The 18,615-nt window shown below is 59.4% G+C and overlaps 2 protein-coding genes and 1 long non-coding RNA gene across 8 annotated transcripts; 2 read left to right on the forward strand and 1 right to left on the reverse strand.

The window, feature by feature from the left end:
- The first annotated feature begins 1,159 nt into the window (after positions 1-1,159).
- TPGS1 (tubulin polyglutamylase complex subunit 1) lies at positions 1,160-5,216 on the forward strand. Its single transcript, XM_061423255.1, has 2 exons — positions 1,160-1,620; positions 4,442-5,216. Exons 1-2 carry the CDS (start codon positions 1,247-1,249, stop codon positions 4,974-4,976), a joined length of 909 nt encoding a protein of 302 aa, XP_061279239.1. The 5' UTR covers positions 1,160-1,246; the 3' UTR covers positions 4,977-5,216.
- Positions 5,217-9,038: 3,822 nt separating this feature from the next.
- On the reverse strand, positions 9,039-9,679 carry LOC133251168 (uncharacterized). Its single transcript, XR_009737533.1, has 2 exons — positions 9,355-9,679; positions 9,039-9,249 (listed from the first exon to the last, which is right to left on the reverse strand). It is a non-coding gene; the product is annotated as an uncharacterized LOC133251168 (long non-coding RNA).
- Positions 9,680-9,711: 32 nt separating this feature from the next.
- On the forward strand, positions 9,712-16,174 carry CDC34 (cell division cycle 34, ubiqiutin conjugating enzyme). Of its 6 annotated transcripts, none has more exons than XM_061423251.1 (6): positions 9,721-10,295; positions 12,932-13,018; positions 13,112-13,209; positions 13,898-14,032; positions 14,979-15,095; positions 15,666-15,802. In XM_061423251.1, the coding sequence occupies exons 1-6, from the start codon at positions 10,119-10,121 to the stop codon at positions 15,706-15,708; spliced, it is 657 nt and encodes a 218-aa protein (XP_061279235.1). In that variant the 5' UTR covers positions 9,721-10,118; the 3' UTR covers positions 15,709-15,802. The 6 variants fall into 6 exon arrangements, with proteins under 6 accessions (XP_061279238.1, XP_061279233.1, XP_061279237.1 ...); XM_061423248.1 differs by having other exon boundaries at positions 9,722-10,295; positions 15,662-16,174; XM_061423254.1 differs by lacking the exon at positions 13,112-13,209 and having other exon boundaries at positions 9,712-10,295; positions 15,662-15,903.
- Positions 16,175-18,615: the final 2,441 nt, after the last annotated feature.

Raw genomic sequence — 18,615 nt, forward strand, 5'->3', positions numbered from 1 at the left:
TTTCCAATGCATTAAAGTGAAAAGTGAAAGTGAAGTCGCTCAGTCGTGTCCGACTCTTCGCGACCCCATGGACTGCAGCCTACCAGGCTCCTCCGTCCATAGGATTTTCCAGGCAAGAGTAACTAGGAGTCCTCAAAAGAAGAGGAGAAAAGTACTTGTTAGAGGACCGCACAGGCAAAGAAACAGAAGGGTGCTTGATAAGGGAAACTGTATGTACTCTTTTAGGGTGGCTGGGGATTAAGTGGCGGGGGAAGTGGCGGCAGGGGTTGAGACAGAGGCTGGACATGATACCGGGAGGTGAAGGGCTGTAGATGCCACGGGTTTAGACCTTCTGGAACTGGGGACCTTTGTAAGAGTTTAGAGCTAAAGGGCTTAGGGCTTGCTTTCCTGGTGGCTCAGACCGTAAAGAATCTGCCTGCAATGCAGGAGACCTGGGTTCAATCCCTGGGTCGATAAGATCCCCTGGAGAATGGAATGGCAACCCACTCTAGTATTCTTGCCTGGATAATCATATGGACAGAGGAGCCTGGCAGACTACAAAACAATTCATGGGGTCGCAGAGTCGAACACAACTAAGTGACTAACACTTTCAGAGCTATAGAAGATGCGCCATGAGAAAGCGCCCTCTGGTGGTGACGAAAGGTAGCAGGCTGGGACAGGGAACTGGGCACCATAGTCTTTCACTCTACGAACGCGTACACGTGAATAAGGGCAGCGAAAGCGCAGAGGAGAGCCCTAACCCAGCCTGGTGGGGAGAGGGAGCCTTTCCGCACGAGGTGAGCTACAAACTCACACAGAGATTGGGTTAGGCTGAAGACCAGGCTGAGCACAAAGCCTCCGAGTTTGCCCTCAAAAAAGCGGGTGAGAGCGGCGCTTAGTCCCGGCGTGGGGGTGGAGCCACCCGCCCAAGCTTGTCAGGGCTTCCTGGTAACCAAGGAGACCTGTTGCTAGGGGACCAGGCTAAGAAAGGACCCTCCCATTACCAGGATGGCAAGCAAACGGCTTCATACCTGAAACCAAGCCCTTCCTGGGGTCCATTTTGGAGTCTGGCAAAATTTAAGCTCCACGTCTAAGCCAGGAAAGCCAAGCAGCACACATAAAGAGGAAACCTGGAGACAGTGCCTATTAGAACCTAGGGAAAAGGGTGCCCTGCCGTGGTCATTTCTTAAGAGTCTCTCAGCGAGATTCTGGTGCCCTCTGCCCTTAACCAAGATGGCCGCTCTGAAGCGGCAGCGCACTGTGAGATATGGCAGCGCTTCCGGTCCCTCTGCCCTCAGCGAAGATGGCGGCAGTGGAGAAGCGGCGGCAGGCGGTGGCACAGGCAACCAGTTTCACAGACAGCGGCCGGCCGGGGGTGCCCCGAACGGCGGCGACGGCCGAGAGTGAAGAGGACTTCCTGCGACAGGTCGGCGTGACGGAGATGCTACGCGCGGCCCTGCTAAAGGTGCTGGAGGCGCGACCGGAGGAGCCCATCGCCTTTCTGGCGCACTACTTCGAGAACATGGGCCTGCGGTCTCCTGCAAACGGCGGCGCCGGGGAGCCTCCGGGCCAGCTCCTGCTGCAGCAGCAGCGCCTGGGCCGCGCACTGTGGCATCTTCGCCTGGCTCACCACTCCCAGAGGTGCGGGGCTGGGCCGGGCCTGGACGGGTAGGGGCTGCAGCCGGACTTCAACTCCCAGCGGGCTCCGCGCGGCTCCCCACCCTCGGCGCCGGTGCACGAGCGCGGGGCGTGCTGGGAACTGTACGCGGCTGCGTCTGGCGCAGGAGGGTCGCGGACCGCGCGGGGGTCCAGGGTCCCGGCGAGGCCACCCAGCTGAGTGCTGGCGCTGGTAATTCTGGTCGACTTGGTATTTGGTGATGCTGGGGGCCACCCTGGTTTACACCGCGTGACTCAGAGGGGCAAGTATGAAGGAAAAGGCTGTGAGCAAGGAGGGGACCCCATCTCTTCAAACACTGAACCAGAGCCCCTCCCCCTTGGCTCTCTGACATTGTGTGGGTGGGGGAGGTCACTCTGTAGAGGGTCCTGCAGGTGTTGAGCAGCCTCCTGGGCCTCCACCCACCCAATGGTGACAAACAAAACTGCCCCCAGACATCATTACTAGTGTCCCCTGGGGACAGAGTCACCCTGTCGAGAGCCCCCTGTCTACAGCGGAAAAGTCTCCCTGTCTCTGTGACATGACCCATAAATTGGTTCTTTTTAACAAATGCCCAACATGCTCTGTAAACTCCTCCGTGTGGGAGCTGACATGGGGGAGCCTGAGGACCAGAGCCCAGGATGGCAGACCGCGTGGGTGCGCCCTCTCAACTGGAGCCCCCAGAACGGCCTCAAGGTGGGGTGTGGCCTTCCTCTGTCTTCTCCCCTGATGATCTCACCTCCCTGGGCCATCACTGCCTGCTATGCATCTTCCTGCCCACAAGGCTGGGAGCCCATGGTAAACAGCACCTGGACAGGGCTGCATGGCAGCAAGTGACAAGCACATGTGGGACCCCAGCCTCACACCAGGCACAAAAACTAATCTCTGTCCTCCCAAGAATCCTGAGACACAGGTTAGAACCCTTATTTTCCAGATGAGAAAAATGGCACAGTGGATAGAACCGGCACAGGTCTAGGCCGGCCAGGAACAGCACTGACCAACTCCAGGGCGATTGAGTCACTCAGAACAACTGGCTGGTTGACCAGGTTCCTGGGGGAGACTTCAGGCAGAGCTGAGTGGTTGATGGATGAGCTGTCAGGCCACAGGGACAGGAACCTGAAACCTCAGTGGCCTCACAGCTGCTGCAGAATCAACAGGGCACTGCTCACCCAGGGTTGCAGGAGTGGACCCTCCATGGGAAGTGGGCCATGCCCTCGGGGGTGGGACAGCCTGCTGCCAAGATACCCCCAAGAGCCTCCTGTATTCACAATCTCAGGCAGCTGCCTCACACATCAAACCAGACCAGCCCGCATCACCACCTTGCCTGTCACCCACTCAGGGGGCCAGCACCATAACCTGAGCGTGTTCATGCTGCCCCTGGGGAGGGGCTTCCACAGGAAGCCTTCAGGGGAGGGGGCTCCACCAGGGTCCTGGCTGCACACTGAGCTAGGACCACCCAGCCAAGCCGCTCCCAGTTCCTGACTCAGTCTGGGACACGATCTAGGTGTGGGCTTAATTGCTACACGGCCACCAAGCTGGCCCCAGCATCATCACCACCAGGCTTGCTCCCACCAGAGACCCTTGTCCTGGGGAAAGGAGCTGACAACAGAAGTTCCTACAAGGGCTTGTTTCGAGGTGGCAGCAGTTAACGCAGTGCCGGTTGTGCAAAGGGAAGGTCTGGCACCCCCACACTTCACAGGGTGCTCTCACTAACCCCAAAGCCCCAGCACATTGTCCTAGAACTGAGAAGTGAATCCCAGCTGGGCAAGACCCCAGGTCCTACCCTCTCCCCTCTGCACCTCGGCTCCTCCTCTGTAAGGGGCCTTGACCCCTGGAGCTCACTGGGTGAGCATGGCTGTTCCTGGACCCCACCCTGCTCCAGCCCAGTGTAGACCAGGTTCCCACCCATGCTGTCCAGTACAGGCGGGTGGCATGCCGTGTCTCACAGATAAGAGTGGAGCCAGGCTCTCAGAAAGGGTGAGTGTGAGCCGTGGGGTTCCCCTTCCTCTGTGGGACCCCTGGCCCGGCCATCAGCTGCCTCAGGCCTCACTTCTTTGCTTTAGAGCTGCGGCAGGGTGCTGGCTGCCAAGGGAGGGGTTGGAGTGGGCACCCAGGTTGACCCAAGCCCACACACGACCACCTGGGAAACTCCTGGCATGGCCAGGTCACGGCAGAGGGGGACCTCATGGCTTCGTGAGGCAAGCAGTAAGTAGTGTCGGCACTGGGGGCATTCCTGATGTGACCTGTGGAGGCAGGAAGCAGTGTGTCCGGGTTGATGTGACCACTTTCAGATAAACTTACAAAGCAGCAGCAGCAGGCTTGAGCCACACCCTGGGTTACAGGCTCAGGGCCTGCACAGGTGAAATGAGTTAACTCAGTTAAGAGGTAGGGACAGTCCTGCCCAGTGACACCTCTAAGGTGGAAAGTCCGTGGGCAGGAGCCCGTTGGCAGCCGTTTCTCTAGCTCCTAGGTGGTGGTGTGGGCCCTAGGACTGTAATGAGTGACCGGACAGATGAACTCCCTGATAGGCTCCTGAGCTGATGTGATGGGAAGGAGGGAACTCAGGAGGACTCCGTGAAGATAAGTATAGGAAGGGGTTAGGCGGTCGGGGAGGGTACTGCCCTAGACATGATGCTGAACACAGATGGCTGAGCACAGACTCGGTGGAGCCGTGGGGAGATCTGGGGGAGGGCGCTCCAGGTCAGGGCACAGCTGGTGGAACGGACCTGAGGCAGGAGGGGCCGGTGTGTTGAGGTTGGGGGGCCGGAGCAGGCCTCTAGTGCGAGCCGACGCCCCCTCCGCCCTCAGGACGGCCTTCAACAACAACGTTGGTGTGGCCTACGAGTGCCTGAGCGCCAGCGGGCGCAAGAAGAAGCCGGGGCTGGATGGGCGCACGTATAGCGAGCTGCTGAAGCGCATCTGCCGCGACGGAGAGGCGCCCGAGGAGGTGGTGGCGCCACTGCTGCGCAAGATCCAGTGCCGGGACCACGAGGCAGTGCCGCTGGCCGTGTTCCGCGCGGGGATGCTCACCTGCTTCGTGCTGCTGGAGTTCGTGGCACGCGCCGGCGCCCTGTACCGGCTGCTGGAGGACCCGGGCCTGGCCATGGCTGACCGCCGCTTGGGCCAGGCCGTGCTGGACACGCTGGAGGGGGCTCTGCAGGCCAGCGACGATACCGCGCCCGCGCGCTACCTGGAGGCGGGCTCGCGCCTGGGGCCCGACAGCCTGGCGCTGGCTATGGACCGCGCACTGGTGGCCCGACGACCCAGCACCCCCATGACCCGGGAGGAGTTCCTGGAGAAGGCCGCGGCCCTCTTCATCGCTAAGGTCAAGCCCGTGGGCTGAGCCCCGCCCTCCGCCGCCGCCTCCTCCTCCGCCTGGACATATAGGGCCCTCAGGTCCTGTTCACCTGCTTCTGGGCGGAGCACTTCCGGGGGCCAGGACTGGGGTGTCCCTGCATGCCAGCTTCCCACCTGGAATGGTGCCTCAGTCCCCTTCAGCGGGGGAGGGGGCAAGGGTCCCTCCCCGCACATTCACCAAGGTTCGCCTCTCCTGAGCAGAAATAAAGTCTGTTCCCCAGGCAGACCTGATGTGTGTGCAAGCGCCTGTGACCACTCCCAGCACACGTCCCCGGAAACGCTCTCCATTCGGGGAAACGCCAGCCAGCCCCAGCGAGTCCTACCGCTGCCCAGAAACCAGGGTGCCCCTGCACTCGGCTTCATGGGAGCGGAGGGCACTGGGACACCCAGTGAGATGCCTTGGACCCACAGCCCCAAGATCTGGGAGGCACGGGCGGCCCCCAGCCGTCCCTCCCCGAACCCCCTGCCAGAGCAGGTCCTCTCTGGTCCTCGATTTACCCCAGCCGCCAAGGGAAGAGGTCAGCTGGGCCGGTAGTCATGATGGTGATGACGGAAACAGCCAACAAGTCCAAGGCCTGCAGTGTCTTGCCTCACCACTGTCTTATGCAGAAGGTAAACCACTGCCCACATCTGGCAGATGGTGAAACCCAAGCCCAGAGGAGCAGAGGTCACACCACCAGCAAGGGGCCAACAGGGCCCAAGCCCCAGTCACCCACACCCACACCACCTCCAACACCATGGGATTGGGGGGGTGGGCAGGGAACCCATCCAGGATCTAGGCACACCAGACAGTCACCAAGTACCTGAGTGTCCCCCTCCCACCAGTGGGATCACTTCCTGGACCCAGGACTCTGCAGGAAACACACTGCTAGCCCAGATCAGGTGCAGGCAGGTCCAGCCTCAGCTTCCTCCTCTGTCAAATGGGATCCAGGCCACCCCTGTTGACTGAGGGAGACCACACACAAGGAGGGAATCTAAAGCCTTTCTCCAGCTACCTTTGGCAGGAACCAGCTTGCCTCCTCCAGTTTCCCAGCACCTGCCCTTGGCCGGTAACTGATAAACCAGTAACAGCCCCACCTTCCTTTCTTTTCCCACTGGCTCTTCCAAAATCTCCCAACCCCCTCCAGGGGCAGGAAAGAAATGGAAACTGAGTCCCCCCCTCCTTGCGCTTGGTGGCTTTTGTGACAGTACTTGGCTGTATGTACCTGTCATCATGAAAGGTGACAGGTACCCCTGTGGGTGCTGGCATGGTATGCAGTGGCCATGCTGTGAGGAGGCACAAGCCACCTGGAGGTACCTGACTGGCAGCTCCTGCTTTGGGGTAAATGAATGAGTGTTATTGTTTCAAGTCTCAAAGTTGTGGGGTCATTTGTTCCATAACCAGAAGGTTCACACAGGTGCTTCAGTCAGTAAGCATTAGCTGTTACAGCGTACAGATTACTCTTGGGCCCCAGGAGCCGCCAGTAACCTGTGGTTCCCCCGGGGCGACAGAAACTGTCGCCAGCCATCAGAAACAGGGCTGGACAGTATGTAGAAGCCGTCACTGGTGCCACCAGATTCTCTTCCCAGCTAAGGAGGCTCACTGCTGCCCCACTGCAGAGAAGGAGCCACATGGCCCAGGAGACACCTTCACCCCCTCTGGGACAGGAGTGGCCAGTGACCACCAGGGGATAACCAATGGGGGACTGCCGGGGGCGTGGCCAGTGAAGGACTGGCCAGAGGTCTAAGCTGGCCTGCTTGCCTCAGGGGAAGCTACCTCTGGGGGCAGCTCACACTTCAGGGCCAACCTCCAACTCCCCCCGTCCCACCTGGGTCGGGCTGAGGCTGACACCAGCTGGGGTCATGTCCCCTGTCCCGTCCACCTTCCCTCACTGCCTCCCCTGAGTCACCATCACGCCTGGTCTTGGGTCCAGAAGTCCTGGCTTGACCTTTACAGGCATGACCTAGGGAAGCTAAGCCATCTTGCTTACCTGGCCTCGCAGCAGCGTGGGCGCTGGCCTCCCTGCCTTCCACACTCCACAGGCCCCAGAAGTCTCCTCCTCTCCCCCAGCTTCCCAGGGGAAGGCAGGTGTCCTTGAGCTCTGTTAGGGGCCTCTCCTCTACTCATGCTTCCTCCTCACTTGGCATCTCACTGGGGCCGCAGCTTCAATTACTGCCTGGTCACCAAGGAGTCTCAAATTCACATCTCGAGCCCAGCTCTGCTCTACTCCAGCCCTAGAGAACCAACCACCTGCTGGGCATCTCCTCAGGGACATCCCAAGATCATCCCAGGCCTGTCACATCCAGGATGGAGCCTCCGGACAGCCTCCCTGGTCCTGAGGCTCCTCTAGAGTTTGTGGTCTCTGAGGAAGCCTCCCCGCCCAGGACTGGGGCTTGGCCTGGGTGCCTCCCCTGTCGTCAGCGGGCGCTTCTCTGCATCATGTTGCTTGCACATTATAGCTTCATCCTGCCTGGTCCTCCCGACCCTGGTCCAGTCCACATCCCCACCAGCCCAGCAGTGCTCCAGGCACCCTGGCCTCAGTGAGTGGTTCAGGAACAGCATGTGACTCCCAGTTGGCCAATAAGACACACAGCCCTGGGACTTTTCCTGGAGCTGCTGTGCTGAGAAGACCTGGGCCTGGATCCTGGAGCCATCTGGTCACCACATGGCCTGTGAACAAAGTGAGCACTCAGGAAGGCTGGGCAGGGAGACTCCTCAGTGTCTATTCTTGCCTCTGTCCCCTCACTGGGCCAGGCACATGGTATCCAGCTGGTCTGGCTTGTCCCTGCTTTAGGCCTTTGCACATACTGTTCCTTTTTCTGTGACACTATTCCTCCAGACCCACGTGGCTCACTCCTTTCTGGTCTCTGCTCAAATGCCACTTCCGGAGAGGCGCCTCCCCCAACGATCCCCATCCAAAATAACCTGTCTGCTCCACTCCTATTGCTAATGCCTCACTCTGCTCTATATTTCTTCATAACAATTACTGCTACCAGAAGTTGCTTAACAATTTGCTTCTGTCCTTTCTTCTTGTCTCCCCAAAAGCAGGGGTTTTTATAAATTTTATTCACTGCTGTACCTGAATATGTCTATGGAAGGCCATGAATTAATCACTTTTCCAGAGGAAGAATCTACACTCACAGAAGCCAGGGTACTCATTTCCTGTGGCTGCAGTAACAAACCACTTGAAAAACAAAACCCCAGAAAAACCCCACAACAACACAAGTTCATTATCTCACAGTTCTGGAAGGTTTAGCATTTGAGGATCATTTCCAAGTTTATGGCAGAACCTAGATTTGAATTCAGGGCTCTTCTATGGCATGTGATGGAAGGCTCAACTCGAACTGGCTTAACAAAAAAAGAAATAATTTAATTACTTGCATTATTGCAAGGGGAGGTCAGGCATGGCTGGATCCAGAGCACAAACAGGATCATCAGCACGTTCCCATCAGGCAGCTCAGCCTTCCTGAGGGCCAACTTTTTTCACAGGCCTCGTGGTGATGAGATGGTCCTTTAGCTGCAGGCCCAAGTTCTCCCAGCTCAGCCACACCAGCATCGTGTCCCCAGAAAAAGACCAAGTCACATGCTGTCCCCAAATGAACCACTCCAGCCAGGGGCCCTAGGACATTGGTTGGATGACCCAGCTCTGCAGCCAGGGCTAGGGGTCAGTCCAATTCAAACCTTGCAGGCTAAAAATGGGTACCTCCACAGGAAAATGGAGGTGCTATGGCTGGAAAACAGGCAAGTAGAAACCCCAGGTGGCCACCACCCCAGGATGTTTCAAAGTCCAAGGTGTGGGCTTTCCTGGAGCGACACAGCCTTATGTGGGGGGGGACTGGCTGGAGGGTCCATAAACCTGGCACCTCCCTTTACCCTTTACATTTTCCAGCTGAGCCCCCACCCACCCCAAAACTCCTGTGATGTGGGGTGTATGTTGGCAAACTTCTCTAGAAGAATCATAATTCATTCTAATTACTACTGATCAACAAACTGGTGCAGCCAATGCTATGATGTTGATGCTATGGGCAGAGAAGGAGGAACAGAAAACACTTAGAACACTAGACAAAGCAGGGTGTGCAGCCCGGTTTATAGACGAGGGTCCCCTCCAGGTCCCACAGGGTGCAGGGCAGAGCCCTCTGTACTGATGAAGCTGCTACTCTGCCCAGGGTTCTCAGAGTCCTCCATTCGTCCCCACAGATGACATTTTGTTTTCCTCCCCCAGACAGGTCTACCTGCCTGTCCTCAGTGGTGACCGGCCCAGGGCCAGATGTCAGGGCACCTGGGAGAAGGAAGAGGCTCAGCCCTGCCCCAGGTGTTGGTGCAGCTGTTGGCAGCCCGGGTCCCCCGCCACGAGGCCACCAAGGGCCAAGGGTGCCAAGCCCACCTTCATGGAGAGCTGTCACCTGCGGACGTGCAGGGATGGAAGCCACGCCCTACCCCTACACTCCCATCCAGATCTGAGTGGGCGTCCGGGCCCAGGGAGCAGCTAGAATCAGGACTCTGATCTGGGGTTCCGGTGGGACGGGTGCCGAGTCAAGACTGCAGAAGGCGCGCCGAGTGGGGAGAGGGCTGCGAGCGACAGAACCCTCCCCGCTCGAGCGTCTAGGGCGGCCGGACCGGGTCCCGGGTGGGGAAACTGAGGCTCGCGCCGGCACCGCCCCGGCCCGGCCCCGCCCCGCGCCGGGACGTCACAAAAAGGCCCCAAAAGCGCGGCGGGCCGGGCAGAGCGGCGCAGCGCTGCCCTGCCCGCGGCCCCACGCACAGGCGTCCGGGGAGCTAGTCCGAGCCGGGGCGGCGGCGGCCTTCCAGGGGATCGGAAGCGCCAAAGCGCCTGCGCGCGCGGCCCCCGGCTCCCGGCGGCGCGCTCGGCGGCCGGGGGAGGGGTCGCTTCCCGGCGTGCCCCGCGGGCGGGCGCGCAGGCGCGATCGGGGCGGGCGGCGCGCAGGCGCACTCGGCGGGGGCGGGGCGCGGCAGCGGAGGCAAGCACCAGGCGGCGGCGCAGAACGAGTGGAGCGCCCGGGGGCTCCGGGCGGCGGCGGCGGAGGCGGCGGCGGCGGCGCAGAGGAGGAAGCCGGCCCCGGCCCGTCCCGCGGCCCCGCGGCCCCCCGGCCCCACGCGCCCCGGGCCCCGGGCCCTTCCGCCGCCGCCATGGCCCGGCCGCTGGTGCCCAGCTCGCAGAAGGCGTTGTTGCTGGAGCTCAAGGGGCTGCAAGAGGAGCCGGTGGAGGGCTTCCGGGTGACCCTGGTGGACGAGGGCGACCTGTACAACTGGGAGGTGGCCATCTTCGGACCCCCCAACACGTACTACGAGGGCGGCTACTTCAAGGTGAGCGGCGGGGTGGGAGGGGTGGCGACCCCTTCTCCAGCTCTTCGGGCCCCCTCCCCCACCTCTGTCCCCTCCCCACTCCCCTGGCGGGGCCCACTCCCACTGTCCCTGCTCCTCGTGGGGTTCCTTTCTTCCTCCTCCTTCTCGCGGGGCCCCCTCCCCTTGCTCCTCTGCCTGGTCTCCTCTGGTGTGTTGAGGGCCCTCGGTCACCCCCTCTTCCTCTCCAGCCCCAAGAGTCCTTGAGAAGCGCCAGGTCCCCTAAGGCCACTTCAAGCCTCCAGTGGGGAGACCCGGGACCATCCTGTCCCTTTGGGTGCATGGCCTTTGCTTCCCCCAGGCCCTGGTGCCCGCCCCCCTCCTCCCGCCTGTACTTGCTGCCCAGAGCAGACAAAGAGGCCTCCCCAGGACCGGCCAGCACTGTTGTGAAGAGCCCTGGCCTTGGGAAAGGGAAGGGAGGCCTGCTGCCTGGGGGCTGGCTCGGCTGCTTGCTCGGGTTCCAACAAAGGCCTGGATGGGCTTGGCGGCCAGGATTGGCTTGGAAAGCGGCCACCCTGGCAAGTAGCAGTGGGCCAGGTCCTCTGGGCTTCACCATGATCTTTACATAACCTGTTCCGTTCGATCCTCTTGCCCACATTTTGTCCTGTTCCTGGGAGCCACACTGCAGAACCCACACAGGCCCGGCCTCAGAAGCTCTGGCTCCTCTGTGGCCTAGCTGGCATTTCTCCTGTCCTGCTGATCAAGCAGCTTTTTGGGCCTGAATTGCTTGCTCTGGGCCGCTCCTAGGCCCTTTGTGGTGACTGAGTTCTGAGCAGTTCCCTGTTAATAACCATTGTTGGGAGCAGTGAGGCATGGGCTGTCCCTGGGACTGGCTGTGTCTCAGTCCAGTGTGGACTAGAACTCAGGCCAAAACCTGAACAGGCTGTGAGTCCAGATGTGGCCTTGGGAGGATATCTCCCAGATCAAAGGACTTTGCTCCTTAAGCAAGGGGGATAAGGCAGGGGGTTGCCTTGCGAGGGAGGTGGGTCCTGGACTCACGGCTGGAACACGGTCACTGCCTGCCAAGGTCCCAGTGGGCCTGGCTGGGAGGCCTGGGCGGGAGCGGGGCAGGCTGGTGCTGCCCTGGCAGATGTCTGTGTTTGCACTCTTGGCTAGCATTTTAGCCAAGCCTGCTGTTGGCCTTAAGGGAGCAAGCTGAACTACTGGGGTGATCCCTTGTTGAGGTTCTCTGGTTGCCAGAGTTGGATGGGGGATTGCAAGTCGACAGCCCTAGGCTGAGATCTGATCTGGAGTCCATCTTCTCCACACAGGGCCTGCGTTTGGGGCTGATCACCAAATGGTTTGACCAGCCCCCCCTCCCACAACCCCCTTTTGTCCTGGGAGCAGCTGACTGTGAGGATAAGAGCCCCGCTCAGAGCAGGAATAGGGAGTCCTACCTAAGGCCAGGCCAGGACTCTGGCCTGAAAAGAACGAACCTGGGTTCCTGGCTGTTGCCTACTGTTTGCAAGGGATTGTGGGTAGGGCCTCCCGGGCAGTTTTGGTATAAGCCTGGTTTTCTAGAGAAGGATGGCCTGGAGAGGGGGCGCACCTGATCCTGTCTGCTGTCGGCTGGCCTTAAGGAAGGCAGCAAGGGACCCACGGTGGTTCTGCCACCCTTGGATCCTCCTGTCACACTGTGGTTGGGTGCTCAGTGGGGAGAGGACGTGGGTGCTAGAAGTGCCTGGGGGTCACCATGGTTTCTCAGTGCCTCCCTCTCAGCCGCCCAGCCTCACCCGTTCCCCCTTATGAGCTGCAGGGGCCCCAGGAAGCGTGTGCTGTGCTGAGGGGTGCCCCAGAGACCGGGTCGGGGAGTCCCTCCACAGCTGCATGCTGTGCGCCCCTGGGCATGTTACTTTCCACCGAGCCTCAGTTGACACAGTGGTGAAGGCACCTCTGGGACCTGGTGGGTGCCTGGGGCAGAAGAGGCCTCAGCTGGGCTCGGGCTGTCACTTAGAAACCCAGCCCTGGGCTTGCAGGAGACGATGGGGCAGGGTCTGAGACCTGAGTTCAGAGTTGGCTCACTCCAGAACAGAGAGCCTCCCCCTTGACCCCAGTGTCTCCTATCCTAGAGGGTGATTCTCCAATGATAGGAGGAGAGGGGACATAGCAGAGGTGCCCCATGGGGCCCCGAGAGCCTGAAGCACTGACAGGGTCCCTGGACTGGGGCATGAACAGGCTGAGTCGGGGACACAGATCTCCCCCAGGGGCCCTCCTCTGTCTTCCCATGACCTTCCCGGCTACCTTCTGACACCCCAGGGCTGACACCTGCAGGCAGAGGGCCCGGCGCTGACTCATCTCCACCCCCAGTGCCTGCCTAGTGAACACGCATCTATTTTAATCCTCCCCACGAGCTGGAGACTGAGGCTGGGCGCCCAGCATGGTGCTCAGGTAGCCAGCCCCGGGCTCTGGTCCCACCACAGGCCTTGGAGCTGCTCCCCAGGGCTGCCCACACCTGGCAACAAGGCAGGAACCAGGGTCGGCTTGGCTCAGGTGACTCCATGAACACCCCAGGCCCGTGAGGGGCGCCAGAGGCAGGCGGGTCCCAGGCCAACTGCTGTGGGTGGCCTGACTCACTGAGCCCTCTGCTCTCCCCCCACCAGGCACGCCTCAAGTTCCCCATCGACTACCCTTACTCCCCTCCCGCCTTTCGGTTCCTGACCAAGATGTGGCACCCCAACATCTACGAGGTGAGCATGCCCTTGGGCCATGTGAGGGTAGGGGGGCATGGGGACAGGAGCCATGTGGGTGCTGACCCTTCCCTGCCCCCCCATATCTCACAGACTGGGGACGTTTGCATCTCTATTCTCCACCCTCCGGTGGATGACCCCCAGAGCGGGGAGCTGCCCTCGGAGCGGTGGAACCCCACGCAGAATGTCAGGTGAGGGCATCAGACAGGCCCGCCCTGGGGGGTGGACACGGAGCGAGCGCAACTTCCTGTCCTTGCACACACACGCCCTGTCTCTGCCAGCCTTTCCCCCATTTTTGCCACCCACTACCCCACCCACCTTTGGTAACATTCTCAGGGAATCCTGGACTTCCCTTGTGGCTCGGCTGTAAAGAATCCGCCTGCAGTGCGGGAGACCTGGGTTCAGTCCCTGGGTTGGGAAGATCCCCTGGAGACCGGAAAGGCTACCCACTCCAGTATTCTGATCTGGAGAATTCCATGGACTGTATAGTCCATGGGGTTGCGAAGAGTCAGACACGGTGACTTTCACTTTTCGGGGAATCCTGTCTGCCTACCCCAGGGGTCCCCCCTCCTTCCTTGAGCCCCAGAGAACACAGTCCCCTTTGTCCTGCGGGCTACGCTCACCCTGCCTTACACCCGGCGCCCTTCATTCAGCCCAGGTCTGAGCGTGGGTGGCCTGGGGAAACCATTTTGCAGGAGGAACACCCTGGGGAGGGGACAAGCCTGCTTTACCTGAGCAAAGGTGGTCCTGGCCTTGGCTGCCCACCCCACGTCCTATCCCAGGAGCTAGGCATGCGGCAGAGGATGAGGGTCAGGGTGGGAGGCTCCCAGGCAGTACTCTGGGCCATGGATTCCCCCACGCCGACTCCTGCTCCTCCAGGACCATCCTCCTGAGTGTCATCTCCCTCCTCAACGAACCCAACACCTTCTCGCCAGCCAACGTGGACGCCTCTGTGATGTACAGGAAGTGGAAAGAGAGCAAAGGCAAGGACCGCGAGTACACGGACATCATCCGGTGAGCGGCCCAGGGGTCTGGGCCCTCCTCCTCCTGCCAGAAAGGCCAGGATTTTTCTCTCATGAAGCGTGTGGTCCACGTATGTACCGTCACATGTGGACATGCTGTGTGTGTTGTGGGGCATGTGTGTGTGTCTCGTGTGTGTGGTGTGAGGGCATGTACCTCACATGGAGTTAACACACCCTGCTGTCTGCCAGGATTCAGCAGGGTCTTGCCACCTTCCCTGGTTTTGTAACTAGAAGGGCAGTGATTCCCGACCCCTGCTCTGCCCTGTGTGAAGACCCTGCACACTGGGGCGTGATCATGTGCGCTTGGCCCTTGGCTTTTCCCCACGGGTCTCCTCAGGAGTGGGTTCTCCATGTGTGACCAGGCCCAAGCTGTGCAAGGTGGTCTGTTTTCTCACCTCATGAAAGTGAGTCTCACTGGCGCTGCAGTTCTGAGACTTGGAATCATTTTCTAAAGGCAGCAAAGCCGGGTGGGATCAGCGTGTTTAGGAAAGGTCTTCATTTAAGGAAAGTCATTTTTTCCTGGCTATGAAAGCAGTGCATCTGTCAGGAGTTGGCCAGGGGAGCGCTCTCATTACCCTGGCCTCCTGTTCTCTCCCCTGTGAGCAGGGTACATGACCTGGCGGGAGAGTCTATACAAAACTCCCCTGAGTGCCGGCCGTGCCAACAGCGCCCCTGGGCCTGCACATTCCACCTGGTTGTGTCTGCTGTGTCCTGTGAGCTGGTCTGTGATCACTGCTCTTTCTCACTTGTTCTCTTGGGACTTGTGACCTAATGTCACGACAAACTTAACTCTTTCATAAGTCTCTTCTGAGGAGGTTTTTGGTCTGTTCTTTGTGTCTTAGAAAAGCAAGTAGGTCAGACGCGTGTTTCCATGACGACCTAGTCTCTTCCCCCACCCCCAGCATTTACCCTGAGAAATGAGTCCTTGTTCTCACCAGCACCCACACTCACCTGCTGTGTTGCTGTGCCTGCGGAGCTGTAGAGACCTGTGCCTGTGGGCCAGCCTCGCGACCTCACGGCGAGAGCTCAAGAGAGCCCAGCGGCACCGTCGGAAGGTGGGACCCCAGGGGCAGCAGGTGCAGTCAGAGCCCCAGTGGGGAAGCACATGCAGAAGACGTGATGCCAGTCATGGCAAAATACTCAAGTGAAGAGAGGGGAGGACTTGGGACCCGGCCTGGCGGCAGTGTGCTGAGCATCTGCTGGGGGCACCGCCCTGTGGCCGGCCTTCCCCTGCGGTGCTGAGCAATTCCCCCGCCTACAGAGCCGGCCCAGCACCCTGGCTGCTCCCACTTCACCCAGCTTTTTCCTCAGCAGCTGGGATCTGTGTTTCTCTTCCTGATGAGCTGACACCTTCCTGGTTCAGAACCCACGCTCCGCCTCTTCCTTAGCCCATGGTCACCCCATTCTGTGCACATGTGTGTGCGTGTGCACCTGTGTGTGAGCAGAAACCCCTGGGTTTCTGGGGCACACATGGGCTGTCCCTTGAGGGATCTGGCTCCGTCTGCTCTGGGCGCCCCCTGGTGCTGGTGTCACCCCTGGGTACCCTGCACTGTTCCACGGGAGCGCCTGCGCGGGTCTGGGGCCACCGACCACAGCAAGGCTGACCTGTGTCTCTCCGCAGAAAGCAGGTCCTGGGGACCAAGGTGGATGCAGAGCGGGATGGCGTGAAGGTACCCACCACACTGGCTGAGTACTGTGTGAAGACCAAGGCCCCAGTGCCGGACGAGGGCTCCGACCTCTTCTATGACGACTACTACGAGGATGGCGAGGCTGAGGCTGACAGCTGCTTCGGGGACGATGAGGATGACTCAGGCACCGAAGAGTCCTGACACTACATCCCTGCGAATAAACTTACAAATTTTACCTCAGCCGCCCGACTGTCTGCCGCCGCCACTACCTCCGGGCGCCGCGTGGCCCGGCGCCGTCCACCCCATCTCCGCCTCCAGGGAGGCCGCCGGGCTCGCGTCCCTGGGCACCGCGTGGGCCAGACGCTGCTCAGGGACCCTAGCCTGCCTGCCCCGCCTGCAGGCCGGAGACTCAGGGTCCCGGCTTGTGAGTGGACGGATTGACTTGGGGTCACCTCTTCTCTTTGCTTTGGTTTGTTTGGAATTTAAATAAAGCAACTTTATGAGAAGCCCAAGGACCAACCTCTCCTTGGCCCCAAGGTCGGTGGGACCCAGGCAAGGGCACAGGCTCTAGTGACGGGCATATGATCCACAACGGGAGACTTCAGCCGCCCCCCTGAGCCTGGAAGCTCCCGGGGCCTCCTGTTGGGTCGTCTGACTAGGGGGAGGGGCCACAGGGACCTGGGCTCTGGGCAGGAAGGGCCCCGGGGGCGCACTTGGGGCTGAGAGGCCCTGGGGGTACTGAGCTCCAGCTCCCGGCCAGTGTCCTCCATGCTGGTGGTGTCCAGGGCTGTGTGTCCTTTGAACCCAGTAGGCGCTGGTGCCCAGGCCGTAGGAGCCACCAGCCAGTGTGGAGACCCCAGAGCCCGCAGCCAAGGCCTCCAGCCAGGCTTTGTCACTGCCCATTTTGTAAATAAAAGTTTTATTGGAACAAAGACATACTCATTTCTTCACCCACATTTAGCTGCTTTTGAGCTGCAGCTTTAAAGCTTGAGTGATGGTAACACAGCCTCTGTGTCAGAAGTCAGAAACACTTCCTGGTCGTTTATAGGCGCGTCTGCAACCTGCCATAACCCTCAGGCCTGGGGGTCCAGCCCTTCTGCTCCTGGGACCCGTTCCCCCTGCCCCTAGGCTTTCGCTGCCATGTAATGACGGGCCCAGACTCAGCATTCACCCTGCTTCACACTTGGCTTGTGTAGGTTGGGGGTTCACCCTCCACCACTGAGGTGACCAGAGCCTTGGGGCCTGGAGAATAAGAGCCCAGCGTCAGAACAGTTTCTGCCACCTGAGTGACCTGGCACTGCCACCTCTGCACAGGACAAGCAGGGGCAGGTATGAGCCCGGAAGCAAAGGGAAGGGACATGGGCTGCCCTCCAGAGAGTGAGGCTTGTGGCTTGGATCCACACAACTGACCAAGGCCTAGGAGTCCTATCCTTCTAACCGGGGTCTCATCTCAAGCTTGGGTCTGCCTTGTGGACTTCAGGTAAACATGTAATGGGATACATGGAATAAGTGTAATCCCATGTAATGTCTGGGACTTAATTGTACCAAAAAGTTACTTGTGTATCTGAAACTCAAATATAAGCTGTTGCCCAGTTTTTTTTACCTGGTAAATCTGATGAACAACCCCCTCTCCCAGCCCCAAACACTAACGAAACCTGCTTCCTGGGGTCATTAGGATTAAACAAGGTTGGACATAAGAACACACTATAAATACCCATTTCTCTTAAACCTAACTCTGGCCTCACACCCTCCTATGCGGAAATGGCTCCAGAGCCTTGTGTGCCAGACGCCACTGAAGGAGAGGTGGACAGTAGGCCCCTGCTGCAGAGCCAGTACTGGGATGAGCCTGTCTGCCTCTGTGACCCATTTTTCAGCCAAGTCATATTTATTTATCACGACCCTTTCAGTATCACAGGAGAGGAAAACCCAATTCACACCGACTCAAGTGTGACTTCCATGACTGGCGGGCAGGGGTTTCAGGCATAGCACTGGCTCCAGCCCAGACTCTTGTCACTCCCCAACCTGTGGGCAGCAGAAGAGCAGCTCCAAAAATGTCCATTCCCCGACCCCCGGCATCTGTGTCTTTAGACTGGAAGGGCAGGAAATGATTCTCTGGAGCCCCAGAGGAACCCACATGTGGATGTTTGCCCCACGAGAGAGTAAATGCATGTGGTTTCAGGCACTGAGTATGTGGTCAGCTTCCTCATTTTCAGGCAGAAGCCTCTCACCCTGGTCCCACCAGGGTGATACCAGGCTGGTATCTTTCCAAGTCCAGCAGCATGAAGGCTGTTTCTGGAAAGTTCCAGAAGAAAAATGGGCCCTCGTCTTCACTGAGCTGGTGCAGGGTTTAAATTGGTCCTCTGCCCACAACCAATCTCTATGGCCAGAGGGTATAGGGAATGCTCTGATTGGCTGGTCTGGGTCCCATGGTGTTGAGGGCTGCAAGGAGAAGGGTGAACTGAAGGAGGGAGGACCCAGATGAGCCTGGCTAGGACCCTTAGACTTGCAGGAGCCCCAGGGTGCTCATAACAAATGAGTTTCATACCATCTTTATTCATAACAGCCAAAATCTAAAAGACCCCAGATATCCATGGACAGATGGAGGGATAAACACACAGATGATGGATAAATACAATGTGGTCCCTCCACAAGCTGGAATATTATTCTGCCTTTAGAAAGAAAGATTCTGACACCTGCTACACCATGTATGAACCTTGAGAACATAATACTCAGAGAAACCAGATCCAGAAGGACACACACTGATTCCACTCACAGGAGGTCCCTAGAGGAGTCAGATCCAGAGACAGGAAGTATTTAGTGGGGCCACAGGCTGGGGGTGGGGCTGGGGAGTCTGTTTCATGAGGACAGAGCTTCAGTTTGGGAAGATGACGTTCTGGAGATGATGGTGAGGGTGATCCCATGACAATGTGAACGTACCTAATGCCAT

Source organism: Bos javanicus, chromosome 7, assembly GCF_032452875.1.
Source record: "Bos javanicus breed banteng chromosome 7, ARS-OSU_banteng_1.0, whole genome shotgun sequence".
Taxonomy (NCBI): Eukaryota; Metazoa; Chordata; class Mammalia; order Artiodactyla; family Bovidae; genus Bos; species Bos javanicus.